The sequence below is a fragment of the Cordyceps militaris genome (genome assembly GCF_000225605.1).
Source record: "Cordyceps militaris CM01 unplaced genomic scaffold CCM_S00010, whole genome shotgun sequence".
NCBI lineage: Eukaryota > Fungi > Ascomycota > Sordariomycetes > Hypocreales > Cordycipitaceae > Cordyceps > Cordyceps militaris.
In genome coordinates this window covers 203,883-218,820 of record NW_006271978.1, presented here as the reverse complement: position 1 = coordinate 218,820, position 14,938 = coordinate 203,883, and the positions used below count along the sequence as shown (strand labels likewise).

The following is a 14,938-nucleotide window of genomic DNA, read 5'->3' as shown; positions in this document are numbered from 1 at the left end:
GCTTTTTAGTAATAGTAATTATTAAAATATAAATTATAATAAGCCTATTTAATTATTAATAACTATAATACTCTAATATATATAATTTAAATTAAACCTAATTTAATACTTATAATTATAAAGAACCTTAGTAATTAAGGAACTATATACTACTAATAAAGTTAGTATTATAGGTATTAGATATATAGTAGCTAAGGATTTATAGTAAGTATAAATTATATAAGATAACTAATTAGCTATAAAATAAAGGGATATTTAAAGTTAGCTTAAGGAAGAATTAATTATAAAAGTAGCTTAACCTATAAGTAAGTTAAGCTTAAATTAAAAACCTAGAGAAATAAGGTTATTATATATAAGTTTTAAATAGTATTTAACTAGTATTTAAGCTTTAATTAAAAAGATAGGTTATCTTTCTTTTAATTATTATAAAAGAAGAATAGATATTTCTAAATAGGAAAAAGAGAATAAGCTTTAGTCTTAATAAGTAATATAACCTACCTTTTTCCTTCCTACCTTTCTACCTAATCTAACCTAACTATTATAATAATTTAATATTTATAGAAATTCTTTTAAGTATGACTACCTTATTATCTTATTTTATATAAATATTATAAATTCTTTTAAGGTTTTCTATATATATTCTATTACCTTTATAATATAGTAGTTTTATATTAAGAAGTGCTATATAGGTTAGTATATAGGCGCTAGTTTAAATCTAGCTAGAGGCACCTTTTCCCTTCTTTATATTTTTTCCTTTCCTTTCCCTCTTTTCTCTCCTAAAAGTTAAGTATAGTAATTTAGGCCTATAAGCAACTTATAAGGGGGGGGGGGGGGGGGGTAAGGCTAAGGTAAGGTAAAAATCGTAAGTTAAGGTAACTATAAGAGGGTAAGGCTTACTAAGAAGTATAACTAACTACTATACTACTTAGCTATTAAAAGTATTAATATTAAATATATATAAATACTATAATAAGGATATTAGTAAGGTTAAAGGAATAATAAGTATAGAAGTATTAATTTCTATATATACTAAATATAATAATATTATTAAAAAAAGAAAAGTTTTTTCTTTTTAGCTAGTTAGGTTTTTTCTACTTTTAAAATAAATTTATAAAGATACTAGAAAGGTAAAAATAGCCTAATTAATATATTTAATTTTTATATATATATATTCTATTTATATTATTTATATTATATTATAATTTATTTTAATAACTCTTTATTAAAACTTTTATTTATTACTAAATATATAAATAAATTATATATTATTATATATAAACTTAAATTTCTATATATAATATATAATAATAAATAATAATAAACCCCTTATTTAAAATAAAGAAAGGTTTTATTAAATCTTTATATATTTTAAATTAAGACTATATATAATTTTATATATATAGTTAAGGTTTTTTTCTATACTTTAGTTTTTTTTTACTTTATTATTAATAAAAGTACTAGATAGGTTCTTTAGCCTAATTAGTATATAAGAACTATTATTATTTATATTAAACCCCCTATATATAATAATATAGTATTAGTAAAAGCGGTAGTTTTTTTGTTCTTTATATGCTTGTTAGACCTTACGCGCGTAGCTTGCTAGCAGTTTATGTAATCTGTCCTACCTGTTGCCACGCCAATTCGCTACATTCATTGCTAAGGAGAAGCAGGTCGTCCTACATAACTATCATCACAGTACTTGTTTTCTTCCTATATGCCATACTAACTGTCAGCGCTTGTGGCATGGAGTTTAATGATATTTGTGTGTGGGTTGATACAGTAGCACAATATATCCCAGTGCCTTACCCAGCCCAACCTGCGCCCCTTATCCGTCCGTCGCTCGACCCTCTCGACCAAATGTCCAGTCCGCCGAAACGTCAGCGCACGAGCGATCACGACGCCCGAATCGACCCCGATGAGACACCCACACGCGCCCGATTCCAGCGACGCCCCGACGACGACGTCTTTACCGAAGCTGTCGGTCCCGCAACGCGCTCGGTGCCACCTGCGTCTTCCTCCTTTGCTCCCGTGCTTACGAATAGGCCAGTCTTCTCCGGAGACGGGACGGAGCAATATGCCACGTCGGAGACGTCGCGTACCGGGGCCTCATCGCGTCCCTCCTCCCCGTCGAAGCGGGCCCCGAAGCGGACCCTCAAGGTGCCGAGCCTGCTCGACTTGGCGATACCCGTCAGGTTCACCAATCCGCGAGTTCTGGAGGATGTCCTCCCGAGCGACGCCCAGAGTCTCTCCCAGTCTCTATCTATTGTGGCCGGCAAAGAGTCTATCCTACCTGCCGCCTTGCAACACCACGGCGACTTTAAGTCGTCCCGATATCGACCGTTCATGTGGGCGCCACCTGTCGTTGGCGCAACCCCCGATTCATATCAGACGGCTGTAAAGAATCACGAGCAGCTGCAAGACATTACGGAGGAATCGACTACTTCGCTTGCTTTATCTCGATCAGAGGCTGCCTGGAACTGTCGTGTGCACGGCCCGTTTTTGAAGTTTGCCCTTCGTCATGCAGACGGGATCGATTTCGAACCCATCACCTCTGCGCAGGTTCTTTCCTCGTTCCGCCCAAAGTTCAAGTCAAAAGACGTCGCCACATCCACTACTAGCAGCGCGAGCGCTGCGTCTAGCCATGATTCCGCACCATTGCAAAATTGGCCCACCGCCCCGGCATCATCCGTCCACAAAATGGTCGACTTTGCCCTAGTGCTTAAGCCGGATGAGAGCTTGGAAACTCTGATTTCTGACTTTCTCCGCGGCGAGCCGTACAATACCGCCTCAATTAACCAGACGAGATACGAGCCCCTCCGCACGCGGCCAGCCCCCATCTTCATCGAAACCAAGACACTATCCGGAACTGTCGAGAGCGCCCGCGTACAAATGGGCATCTGGATTGCCGCATGGCACGAGCGTATGCGCACCATTATAGCACTAGGTGGGGAGGTAAAGCCTGGGGAGGTTAAGCCGGTTATCACTGTCCCTATCATTCAGGTCCTTGACGGTCTATGGACTGTATTCTTTGTCGTGGACAGCGGCACGGAAATAGTAAGTCTTGCCCGCCAATTTGTTACCTCCTTGCTAATCCTGTTAGCGCATACTTGATAGCAAGCTTCAGATCGGTGATACCGATAGCATCTTAGGCGTCTACCAGCTACAAGCGGCCATGTCCGTACTAGCCAGCTGGGCTAACGAGACGTTTAAGCCATGGCTTATCCAGACCTTAACCAACGCTATTATAAAGAGACCTGCTAGCCGGACCAACTTATCTTACTAGACAGACTATCTATATAACTACCTTATTATTTAAGTTTTTTTCTATAAGTCTTTCTTCTTACTATAGTAAAACGTTACTTCTTACTATTAATATATAGAATAATAGCTAGGGATGCGATTTATCTATTTACAAGTCTGGACTAGCCTGCATTAGGGCCCGGACTAAGCATTATCCACAAGTTCTATACCAAGCGTTGCACTGATGCAATTTTCGTCTGTCTTATCCTCGCCGTTCGAGACATAACAACGTTTTTGCCAGTAGACGAGCGGTATGATGGTGTTATGAGGATGACTGTTGGCTTCGACACTGAGCTGCTTAGGACACTATTTGGGCACCAAATACCGCAGCCTATCGTTTCAGGTACGCTAACACAAACCACAATAAAACCTCACTAAGAATTTGCAGAACCCTTTGCGCTGGAACGCGCGATTAAAAGTCAGATTGGCGCGGTTCTGGGCAGTACTGTGGTACACGGCGTAACGACAACCAACACATGGGCAAAGGAGATACAAGATGGGCTGGCGATCGAGACATCTTGTGTCAGTGGCAACATTTATCCTGGCTCCTGCATTATTGTCACGTTGCGCATCGGCTGGAGAGAATGTCTTCAAAGCGTGCAGGTTTTATATAGTTAATAAAAAATTTCACTTGCAAATAGCCCAGCCCCCTTTCGCCAAGACGCGTATGCCCGCTGGAACTTTGATCTGTCCACTACCGTGGGTATCCCATACAGTTATGCCATTCTCATCTTGGAATCGAATGTCCTCGCATGCCTTGCAATAGAAGTCTCTATCGTAACTTATTTGTTCGAACAAATGCACCGGCTTCTTATGTTCGTCCGCGAATTGCATCGTCGTCGAGTCCTGCCAGCTATCCCTCTGCAGCGGTTAGCTAAGGCCTATTCAACGGCGTAGGCAATATCTCACCAGATCTGCTTCCGTGATGGCCATGGCGCCAACGACCGTGCAGGCTTCTGGAAGTGCGAGCGCGGTATTATAGTTCGGCGGTTCAAATCAGTAGGAGGTTCCGAATATTTGTCGCAGGAGATACAGAGTTCTGTTCGATGAAGCTAGGTCACACTCGAGGTGAAGACGCGAGGTGGGGTTCGAGCATGTGATCCTGATCGTTCGTGGCTTCGGCGCGCGCCTTCGTTCGGTTCAGTTCTAGAAGAGTGGAAGGCATATTTATCAATACGGCTTGGCATGACGTAAGAGGGAGAGCAGTCCTACTGTGGTCTTTAGGTTCATACTGCGAAAAATGCACTACAAGAGGAGGGGAAATTGGGCATCAAGGCTACGACGAGAACGATTGTTTGTCAACGCAAAAACCCACGAAAGTGCAGACCATCCAAAGGCCGTCTCGGATTTAATAGGCGGGGCTTCTGCCCAACTCGAACGTTACTTTTTGTCCGCCCGTCACCATTGCCATGCTCGCAAGCAGGACGGTCTTTTCCGTTGCTGCAACTGAACCGCGTGCTCCCACAGAATCTTCCTACATCAGAGCGGAATCGCGCAGCAAATCTCCAACGAAACGGTTCCTAAAGACAACCGACCTGCTCGACTTGGCGAGACCTGTTCGTTTCATGAAAGAGTGTGACCTTAATAAAGCTATCCCGAGCGATGCGAAGAGGCTGTTTGAGGCTCTGTCTATTGTCGCGGCTAAGGAGCAGATCCTTCCAGCAATTTTGCGGTCCCACGCGGACTTTCAGGACGCGAGAATTCGAAGCTTCATGTGGACTTCCACCGATGCTACAAACGATCACACTAGCGCAAACGACAAGAAAACCGCTCTTCGAGAGCACGCACACCTACGACGCATCGTGGATGATTCCATTGCCTCCTCCAACCTCCATCGGTCTGAGGCTGCTTGGAATTGCCTTGTACACAGCCCCTATCTACAGCACGCAACTCGCTGCATAGAGTTTCTCGATATCGAGCCCATTACTTCGGCACAAATTCTCCCCGCCTTTCGCCCTTTGTTCAACTCGAATGAGCAAGCACCACCTACTGCCAGTCTGTCCAACGCGAGCAGTGCGTCCGGACAAACTCAGCTGAGCTCCTACACATCGTCGGTCCACAAAATGGTTGATTTTGCCTTGGTTCTTCGTCCTGAGGCGAGTTTGCAACGTCTGATTGACGAGTTTCTGGCCAAGCAGAGACATGCTACCGCCACAATCAATCAAACCAGATATGAGCCGCTCCGTACCCGACCGGCTCCCATCTTTATCGAAACCAAGATCTCATCCGGCACTATGGAGGACGCCAATGTCCAACTTGGCATATGGGTTGCTGCATGGCATCAGCGAATGCGCAGCATCATCGCCCTCGGAGAGGTAACAGACAAGATTATCACAATTCCCGTCGTCCAGGTTGTTGGTGGCGTTTGGACTCTCTTGTTTGTTGTGGACGCTGGCACGGAAATAGTAAGTTTCTCGTTCGCTTATCTGAGTTTCATTATCCGGCACTAATTCTAGTAGACTGTGCTTGACGACAACTTTCGAATAGGCGATACCGACAGTATCGTAGGCGTATACCAATTGCAAGCCGCCGTGTCTGCGGTTGCTGGCTGGGTCAAAGACACATTTCAGCCATGGTTCACTACGCTTTTGACTCGTGCAAATAAATAGCGGCCAAGTTGGCTCCCAGTGAACTTCGCATTCAATTGCACCGCTCGCCGCGCTCGCCGCCCCTCGTGCCCCTCCCAGGCGCAAGATTGTGCGCCACGCGCTGAAAACACAGAAAAGAACTAGCTAGAAAGCTGGATTGATACTCGAGGGGCGTGATGTTTTGAAAATGGCCCGAAAGTCCTATTTTCTTTTCAGTGTCTGGGCCTGGTTGTATTAATACTGTCCTGGTGTATGCCAAGTAATACGATGGAGGGTTTGCAAAACGAGACTGTTGTCCATGCCACGGCCGCTCCAGAGGCAGATAGTTGTTCATCTCGATCACATCTGTTGCAAATCATTTATAGGGAGAACGGGGACAATAGTTTGATGACGAGGGCATTCAGTTCTAAATACTCATGTCCATGGGAGCGAGCGGGTTCGGCGTCCTCGGGCAATAAATGCGGGCTAACCATTCCATCAGCCGTCGACCTGTCAGCTTGTCACATGCCGTGGTGGCAACGGTAATAAACAGATGTATCGATTGAAGATAGCCGTTCACCTCCATCTCTAAGTGTCAAAGTGCCAGGAGGGCTTATCTACTGGCAGATCTCCTATAACCTTCCTCCATACTTGCGAGCTTGGCAAGCAGAGCGGGCAACATCGTATCGTCAAGACCCTTGGGCAGCTCTAGAGTATGCTTGAAACATAACTTTCCGCAGGCCTCAGCCGCACTTTGAAGTCGCTCCTCATCGTTGCCGATCTCTGAGATAAAAAAAACTGATTTCCTTTAGGTGCCTCAAGCTCGGTGCTGCAGCTTCGGCTTGCTCGTCGCGGCTGGTATAACTATGTAATGGGAAGAAACAATCCGGTAGCCCGGCCACCCTATCCTCCCGTAGCTGAGCTTGAAACTTATCGCTAAGGGTATCAATCGATTCATCAATAGTCCAGTCAGCGGAGTTAAGTAGTGGCGATAAAGCTCGGCAGAGGTCGTAGTCGCTTAAACGTGGTTGGACCCGTAAGCCCTTGTGCTTTCGCTCGCTAATAAGCATGGCCTGGGCGAGAGCAGTGTATTTTTTGTGGGCATATTTTGGCTCGAGGTCTGCTGGATTCTGGATACGCCGAGTCGGTTCGCCCTCATGGGCGATTCTGACTAGCATTAGCCTTCCTCAGGGACAGGGCTGTGGTGACTTACAGGCCACGGTTCTGAGCAATCCGGGAAGTCATGATGACAGGCCGCGATTACGGTTCTGGGGGCAGCAGATTCGGATCCAAGGGCAACCAAGTTTTATAATTCTTTAGATGAAAGTCTCCGGAGACTACCAGTTTGCTGTACTTCTTACGTCGACCTGTCCTCCCCTGGCCGGTGTCCATTTATTTTGGCCAAAGCCATAAACAACGGTCTTGCCACCACGACTGCAGCGCAGATCCCACACTGAAAAGTAACCTTGTGGTCGATCCAGCCTTGACATTGACCAGAAAACTGCAATCATAGATGCCAAGATTGTTACTCTACTGATCTGGTGGTGCGGATCTTGCCGCTTCATGTGACTCCCTAATAGGGCTGGTTCGTGTTAAATGTATACTATTGGAGTTTCAACCGAGGGACTACCTTTTGATTTTGCAAGTAAAGAGAAAATGCCTCCCACAGAGCCGTAACGGGCAGTCAGTGCATGCGGCTATAGCAAGCACATTAACCTCGAGAGCACCGGCGCTCATAGTACACTCCGTGCAAGGATCGCCGGTGCATTTCTTTGTGACATGGTGAGCCATGGGTATAATTGAGCATAAGTGAAAACAAATGTACCGTATATTCTGAAAGCGAGTTCAATGTGATACAAAGAATTATTTGTTGAGAAAATATCCCAAGTTAGATAAACCAAGATCTTTAAACTGTCTTTGACGGGGTCAAGTTATCAGGGCGCGGCTCGCACCCCTCGCTCCTCCCAGGATCGCCAGGATCCCCCTCCGCCACTCCCGTTTCACCGTCACTCCTCCTTCGGTCCACGGAGTCTGCTATACTGGAGTTCCGCCAAGGAGAAAAATAACGGGAGAAGACTGTTCCACTTTGAGGGCGTAACAGCAAAATATATTCGAGATCTCAGTCCTGCGTTTCCCACAGTGGGCGTGGGCCCAACTTAGTAAAGTGGCAACCAATTTTGCATGTATTATTGTATCTTTCATGATAGACTATTAATAAGTTATTTATGCAGCAAAAAAACTACACAGTGCAGTTAGTTTCATGGTGGCAAACTAGACTCTGCTGTGATTGGTTATTGACCCAACTTCCGGATCGCCTCCTGCTTATTATTCGACAGAGCCGCAGCCCGCTTGCGGTCTGACCTCTCCTTCATAAATCGCATTTCTGCATATACGGGTGACTGAACAGCCTCAAACAGTGAGAAGGCGCACTGCACGCTAAAGTGCCATCTGAGCGGTCCTTTCACAAATGAGTAACAGCCCATGGCAAGGCTCGCCGTGGCGATCAAAGTACGTAGAAAAAAGCGAAGGAAATAAGAGTGAGGCGGTGCGGGGTGTGATGCATGACACTTCCGGGCGATTATTTGATAGAGCAGAATCGCCGCAAATGACCCGTGAATAATGGCCGGAAAGGCCCAGACCGCCCCGGAACGCAACTGCCAGATGCCAAAGACAAGCCACAGCGCTTGGAGAAACAGAATGCAGGCACCAGCGAGCTTTCTCTTGGGAACTTGATCTGAAACCGCAAAGAGTTTGATTGTCTGCAATCGAAGGAATTATTGAATGAGACATACTTCAGAAAGAGCGAAGCATATGGCAACAGTGAATTTCCATAGTATCCCAGGAGCAGTGTCTGGTAAGCCACGGCTGTGTGCAATGCCAATCCATGATGGGCACACAATATTACCAACAAGGAAGGTAATGGCGGGTATGAGAGCTGAAAGGAATGCCCTTTGGTGGTACCACTGTGCAGCACTGACAGGGCCAACTTTGAAGTGACGCCAGCTTTGGACAAGAGTGGCAGCATAGAAGAGGATACCAAAAGTACCAAAAATTGAATTCTCGACGACATCTCCTCGCGTTGCGAAGGAATGCATGCTAAAAAGCGGTGAGTCTTGGTGGAAAAGCTACGTTCGATCGATCGCTTTTATGCATTTCAGAGCCGATATCACGGAGCGGGCATTGCCATGACGGGGTTTGTCTCTGAACCCTTTGATCACCAAACCGCATATTGTCTTTATACTCTATATAGAGAACTGATATCTGACACACTCGTTGCAGAAACCCCGAGAAGGAGGCTGACCCCCCGGCAATCGTTGACACCGCAAGGCTTGTAAAGTGGCCACTTTCTTCCTAAGGGCGGGCTTTATTTATCATTCTATCTAATCTGCAGTTCGAGATATATCCTGAAAGTGATGGCTCGGCTCAACAGATTGACTGGGCTTACCGAAGTCTGCGTTACGCTAACCCAAAAAACGAGAAAGTCGGGTGCACACCAGACTTTTCTCGTTTTTTGGGTTAGCGTAGGAACGAGTGGCGTTCTTAGCGTATTCTAACCCCGCGGACCTCCTAATCAGAGCTGAACTTCCACAAGCAGCCTCTCATTCTTACATCCGGAGACAATTCTTCCTTCATTTATTCACAATGATGATGCGGAAAGCAGAGACGAATCTTCGACACCGGGAAAGGCGCTACGGGTCGGCGAAACTGACGATTCTGGAGCTTCGGAGCCTACTACTGCCCTATAACGACAATGAATCAGCGGATGTGGTTCTCAAAAACAACGGGAATCGCCAAATCCTCGAACGATGGTACCAGTCGCTCCACGACAACTTTAGGAAGCGAAGCATAACACCGGCTATCAATAACGCTATGGCAATCAAGTCAATCGAACGTCCACAGTTGAAGGTCGACGATTCAATTTCTAGTCAATTTTGCCTATGGGATAATAATCCAGAGACCTTTTGGTGGCCAAAGCCGGACGAGTCTCCTGTCGGGTTATTGAACTCAACTGACGCATACCGCAAGTTCTTCACTATCTCCGCGATTCACGTCTATAAGAAATTTTCGACCTATAAAGTCTTATGGAGGTTCACAACGGTTGCTGTATACTTGCATTTCCGACGTTGGAAGCCTGAAATAGATTCAATTCGGAAGAGCCATGTCCAGGGCTTCTTACGTTTTCTGATATGTGATGCTTCTAACGACGCGACTACAGCTTGTCTCTTTATCATCAAAGCTGGGAAACGCCGAGTCTCGTTCTGTCATCTTCTAGCACGCTCCAATAACCAACAATGGTGCGACAACGATGTAACCAATACGGTCGCAAACGAGGATGAACTATTCAGAAGCGCATTAGGGATATTCTTTTATGATATTATACTAGATTCAATGTATGTATCTATTTGTCGGATGCGAGCGTATACTAATCATTATAGATGGGACACCGGCCACGGCCTTGTTCAGAAAGATTACGGTACCGTCGTACAGCACCTCCATTCGATCAAAATCATGACCCCTCCGAAGCAATATGACACTTTTCGCTTGGCAAATAAATTGTTGGACTATCAGAGCTCGATGTTCTGGCCCAACGAAAGTGAAAGGCAAATCTCTCTCGAACAATGTCAAACACAAACACAAATGACTGCTACGGAAGCGGCTGGAATGTTGAGTTCTCTCGCTACCTCAGAAACAACAGGCTATCACGCAATGCAGAGGCAACCTGCTTGTGAGCTGCCTCGTGCCGGCAACTTTCCTTATACGGGGTTTTTGCCAACCGCAAATCATACTCAGAATGCAGAGGCCGCCGGATTTAATGGACCGCCTTTCGCGAATACGATCACTCCCGTCGAGCACCACGCCGGCTTTACCGTTGATCCTGACTCTTCAAGCGGTCTTCAGGACAACTATCAGGGCAATTACGACGCTACTTACCTGAATATTTATCCCAACTCTCTCTCCAGTCTCACACAAAATGCGTATCTGACTACTTATGGGGCTCCTTGCCAGACTGCTCACGAGGTTGATATCCCCATCAATCCCGAGTCTTTTACCTTCTAAGGCCATCAGTCTAGGAATAGCACTACAAGGATATAGATCCTAAGCATTCTACTAGATTCGTGCCGCCACATAGCAACCATAATGAGAAGACTTTACTAGATATTAACTATCCAAAGTAGAGTTAATATACAGTTATCTTCAACTCGTATAGCGACTTCTTTTAAAATTCGTCCTTTCTCCTCAAGTGCAAGCTGAACATGATTATTTCCTTCAATTAGCGAGTATCGCTCGCCCGAAATCGGTATCAGAGCGCCAACACTAAACCTATACAGTAGGTTCCTAGAGCTGCCAGAGATACGCATAAGAAAGCCCTTTTTATCCTTTAAGAACTGTCAGATCCTATTACCTCGGGTAACTTCGATATACGTACTGTTTCAATGATAGGTTTAACGATGGGATGAACGTCTTTGTGGGAGTACTCATGCATCCCGTTGTATTCCGTCGGGCGCCATCCGTCTGGGTGTCGCTCAGTATAATTCAACAAGTCGCGCAAGCACTCTTTCTCTTCCGCATCTAGCTGGCGGATCTCAAGTGCTGAACTCATCAGGATAGGTTGACTGCGTTTTAGCCCTCCCTATATCCCTTCGGTGATAGATGCATTAAGACTGCACACGACTTGTAATGATATTTTTTTTTTGTCTCGTTTCTTCGCGGGGACACTTGGTGAGGGGCGGGATGCTGGCGGTGGAGCTGATTATGTGCTAACCAATCACGTGATTAGTCAGACCAAAGGTCGTCGTGCGACTCTTTTAGTGGTCCACGTGCCCTCATCGCCCATCTAGGAGGCACCCGCGTTAAATCTCGCGCTGCTAAAATTTGCACCCGAATGGCTAACAACTACATTATTTGCCTATGCCTGCATATCGTGCACAGTTTCATCATGTGGATCTCACTAGCACGCTAGTGCCGATACCATGTAGAAAATTCGATGCTTATCAAGCTCTTTTCCTAGCAACGCTGCAAAAACTCGTAACTGGCCACGGGTCTATAAGCCTACGCAGGAGTGGGCTATGAAGCTGAATGTCGCAAATCATCATCTGATAGACTGAGAGTTCCTTCGCACTTTAATCTGCTCGAACGCTTATATTATATTAGAAGCTTCTGCCGTGAAAATCGTTACTAGATCGCGGAAGTGCTTGGCGCCCTTCAGAAACCCTGCCTTATACATGCGTACTATGCGCATAGGTGACAGGCTCCTCGGTTGGCTGTCTAGTGCCGTGGGTGGCATCCTGGCCTGGCCCGTATGCAAAAGAAATGAGAAAAAGCCAATATTTGTTCGTGTTTTGGCGCCGTGGCTTGGGCTTTATTGATTCTTGCCAACATCGAGAGAGGGGTGCTACGTTAATTGCGCGAATTGGGATAATAACGCCAACCAGCACGTTTCCTTAATCGTGCAAGATAAACAAAAACATGCTAAAGTTCTACTAGTAGAACTTCTTTTAATGGAATATGTTGGAGATATAGGATCTTTTGATCCGCTTATGAATTTGCAACCCCTAAAGCACCTTAAGGAAGTTAGCTAATATCAGGATATCAGCAGTAAGCTAGAAGAAGGAGAGTAGAGAGATAGTAAAGATATTATAGTATAATAGCTAGTAGTTCCTAATATAACTTTATTAATTACTAAAGAAAGAAAGTCCTCTTTAATAGCTTTTTATTATACTATTACTCTTTTATAGCTATTTCTTTATATATAACTATATATAGGTTATAATAGGCTATTTTTTCTTTTTTATCTCTTCTTTATAATAGTAAAAGCTCTTTTTATTCTTTTTAAAGTATAGTTTATTTTTCTTTATTAGGGGTATAGCCTTTATAAAAGTAATTAATACTAGTTCTAAATAGGGTACTAAATAGGAGTTTATATAGGTTTATAGTATTTTTACTTAATTTATATAACTATCTTATAAATTATACCTAAGTATAAAAAGGCTTTATAACTAGAAAGTAATTTTTTATTCTTTTTATAATAGTTAGTATTTTATTATTATTATTATAACCTTTTTTTTATAAAGCCTTTTTTTTTTCTTTTTTAACCTTTATTAATTTTTATAAGTTATTCTTTTTAGTCTTTTTATAGCTTTTATATTATATTTCTATTACTATTCTTATATATTAATATTAATAATATATTCTAAAGACTAATTTTAAACTCTATATATTTTTTATAAGTCTTTACCCTTTTTTTATTAGTTTTTTATTATATTTTTATTAATATATTATATTAAAATCTAAATAATAAAAAATTTCTTTTTAAAAAAAATATATAAATCCCTTCTTAATTCTATTCTTTATAATTTCTTAGCTAACTTATAGTAAGGTCTAAGCCTATCCTTACTAGTACTTACTAGTTAATACTCTTCTTTCTTTAAAAGAAAGCCTATATTATTAAGTTTATAGCTATAATAAGTATATTATAAGTTATCTTAATTTTATAGTAAGTTTACTATTAATTTTATTATAAGTAGGTAGTTCTTTATAAAGAATATTTAAAAAGGTAGGTAGGTATAAGTCCTTTAAACTTAATAATCTCTTATAATACCCTTTATATATTACTATTTTTTTACTATATTTCTATCTTAAGTTTAATATTTTTCTTTTTAATTATAAATAATATAATAGCTTATACTACCTATTTTAAAGTTTATATAATTCCTCTTTATAGTTCTAGTAAGTTTATAGCTAATTTAATAAAGAATTATAAGTCCCTCTATACTCTTATACTTATAAAGGTATATACTACTACCTTAGCCTTATAGGGTTATTTTTACTATTAACTATTAAGTATAATAAGATAAGTAGTTTCTTATAATATTCTTATAAGTTTACTACTTATTTTTTTTTCTTATAAGCTATTATTACTACTATTTAGATAGTATATATCTAAGCCTTTAAGAAGGCTAAGAATAATAAGTAAAATACTTATAATATTACTATAAATAAACTTAAAGCTTATTAGTATAATATTACCTATACTATTATATTATAGGTATAATATACTTAGGTATATACTTACCTACTACTCCTTACCTAGAAAGTAAGTCTTTTTATAATTCCCTTATAATTTTACTACTTACTTATAGTAAGGGCTTAATAAAAAGGATTAGAAGAAGAAGGTAGCCTAGCTAGTTAGCCTTCTAGGTAAAATGCCTAAATTTAAGATAAAGTAGTAATAGTATTACTATATTTTTTTACTCTTTTTTTTTTTCTTAAAGGGTTTTTTTTTTAAAAGAAAAAGAAAAATAATACTTATTTCTATTATATTTTTACTAGGGGGGTATAGGCGCCTTACTTATTTCTATCTTTTTTTTTTCCTTTATTATTTTTTTTTATAAATCTTTTTTATTAAATTAACTTACCTATTGTTACTATAAAGCTATTACCTTTTTATTAATAAATTATTATAATATTTTCTTTTTTTCTTTTTCTTTTTACTCTACCTAGGCCTTAATATCCTTATTATAATAAGTTACTATTACTAGATTTATAAAGTTACTATATTATAGCTAGGAATTCTTATATTATAATAGCTTTACTGCTTAACCTAATAAAGTTATTACTTATAATTCTATTTATATTTAATAATATATTCTATTTTATATATTTCCTTTAATATAAACTTATTCTTTAATAGTATTATTATTATACTTTTATAGTAATTATAAGGTTTTATACTTATAATATTAAAAATATTATAGATTTTTATAAATATAGAAAGTTATAACTTAAAAGCTAGCCTACTTATACCTACCTACTACTTAATAAAGAATAGTCTAATAAATTTTACTATAAGTTTCTAGCTAGGTTATTATAATTTTAGGTTCTTTATTAATAGTATTACTTATTATCTTAGGTAGAAATTATATACTTTATACTTCTTATTTTACCCTTTTTTCTATACTTTATAGCTATATTATAATTATTCTATAGTAAATTTATAGGCTTTATAGAGTTTTATTACTTATATTTCTATATATATTAGTTATTAATAAATAGCCTAGGTTATTTAGTAA

At 40.9% G+C, this 14,938-nt stretch overlaps 4 protein-coding genes across 4 annotated transcripts; 2 read left to right on the top strand and 2 right to left on the bottom strand.

Annotated features, from left to right (window-relative positions):
• Nucleotides 1-1,857: 1,857 nt before the first annotated feature.
• CCM_09623 (uncharacterized protein) lies at nucleotides 1,858-3,111 on the top strand (the record flags this gene model as incomplete). Its single annotated transcript, XM_006674756.1, has 1 exon — nucleotides 1,858-3,111. The coding sequence occupies one exon, from the start codon at nucleotides 1,858-1,860 to the stop codon at nucleotides 3,109-3,111; it is 1,254 nt and encodes a 417-aa protein (XP_006674819.1).
• Nucleotides 3,112-4,709: 1,598 nt separating this feature from the next.
• Nucleotides 4,710-5,750, top strand: CCM_09622 (uncharacterized protein; the record flags this gene model as incomplete). Its single annotated transcript, XM_006674755.1, has 1 exon — nucleotides 4,710-5,750. The coding sequence occupies one exon, from the start codon at nucleotides 4,710-4,712 to the stop codon at nucleotides 5,748-5,750; it is 1,041 nt and encodes a 346-aa protein (XP_006674818.1).
• A 544-nt stretch (nucleotides 5,751-6,294) lies between these two features.
• On the bottom strand, nucleotides 6,295-7,112 carry CCM_09621 (uncharacterized protein; the record flags this gene model as incomplete). Its single annotated transcript, XM_006674754.1, has 4 exons — nucleotides 6,295-6,455; nucleotides 6,507-6,575; nucleotides 6,667-7,034; nucleotides 7,081-7,112. The coding sequence occupies 4 exons, from the start codon at nucleotides 7,110-7,112 to the stop codon at nucleotides 6,295-6,297; spliced, it is 630 nt and encodes a 209-aa protein (XP_006674817.1).
• A 661-nt stretch (nucleotides 7,113-7,773) lies between these two features.
• CCM_09620 (uncharacterized protein) lies at nucleotides 7,774-8,962 on the bottom strand (the record flags this gene model as incomplete). The annotated part of the gene is made up of 3 exons (XM_006674753.1): nucleotides 7,774-7,943; nucleotides 8,167-8,626; nucleotides 8,660-8,962. The coding sequence occupies 3 exons, from the start codon at nucleotides 8,960-8,962 to the stop codon at nucleotides 7,774-7,776; spliced, it is 933 nt and encodes a 310-aa protein (XP_006674816.1).
• Nucleotides 8,963-14,938: the final 5,976 nt, after the last annotated feature.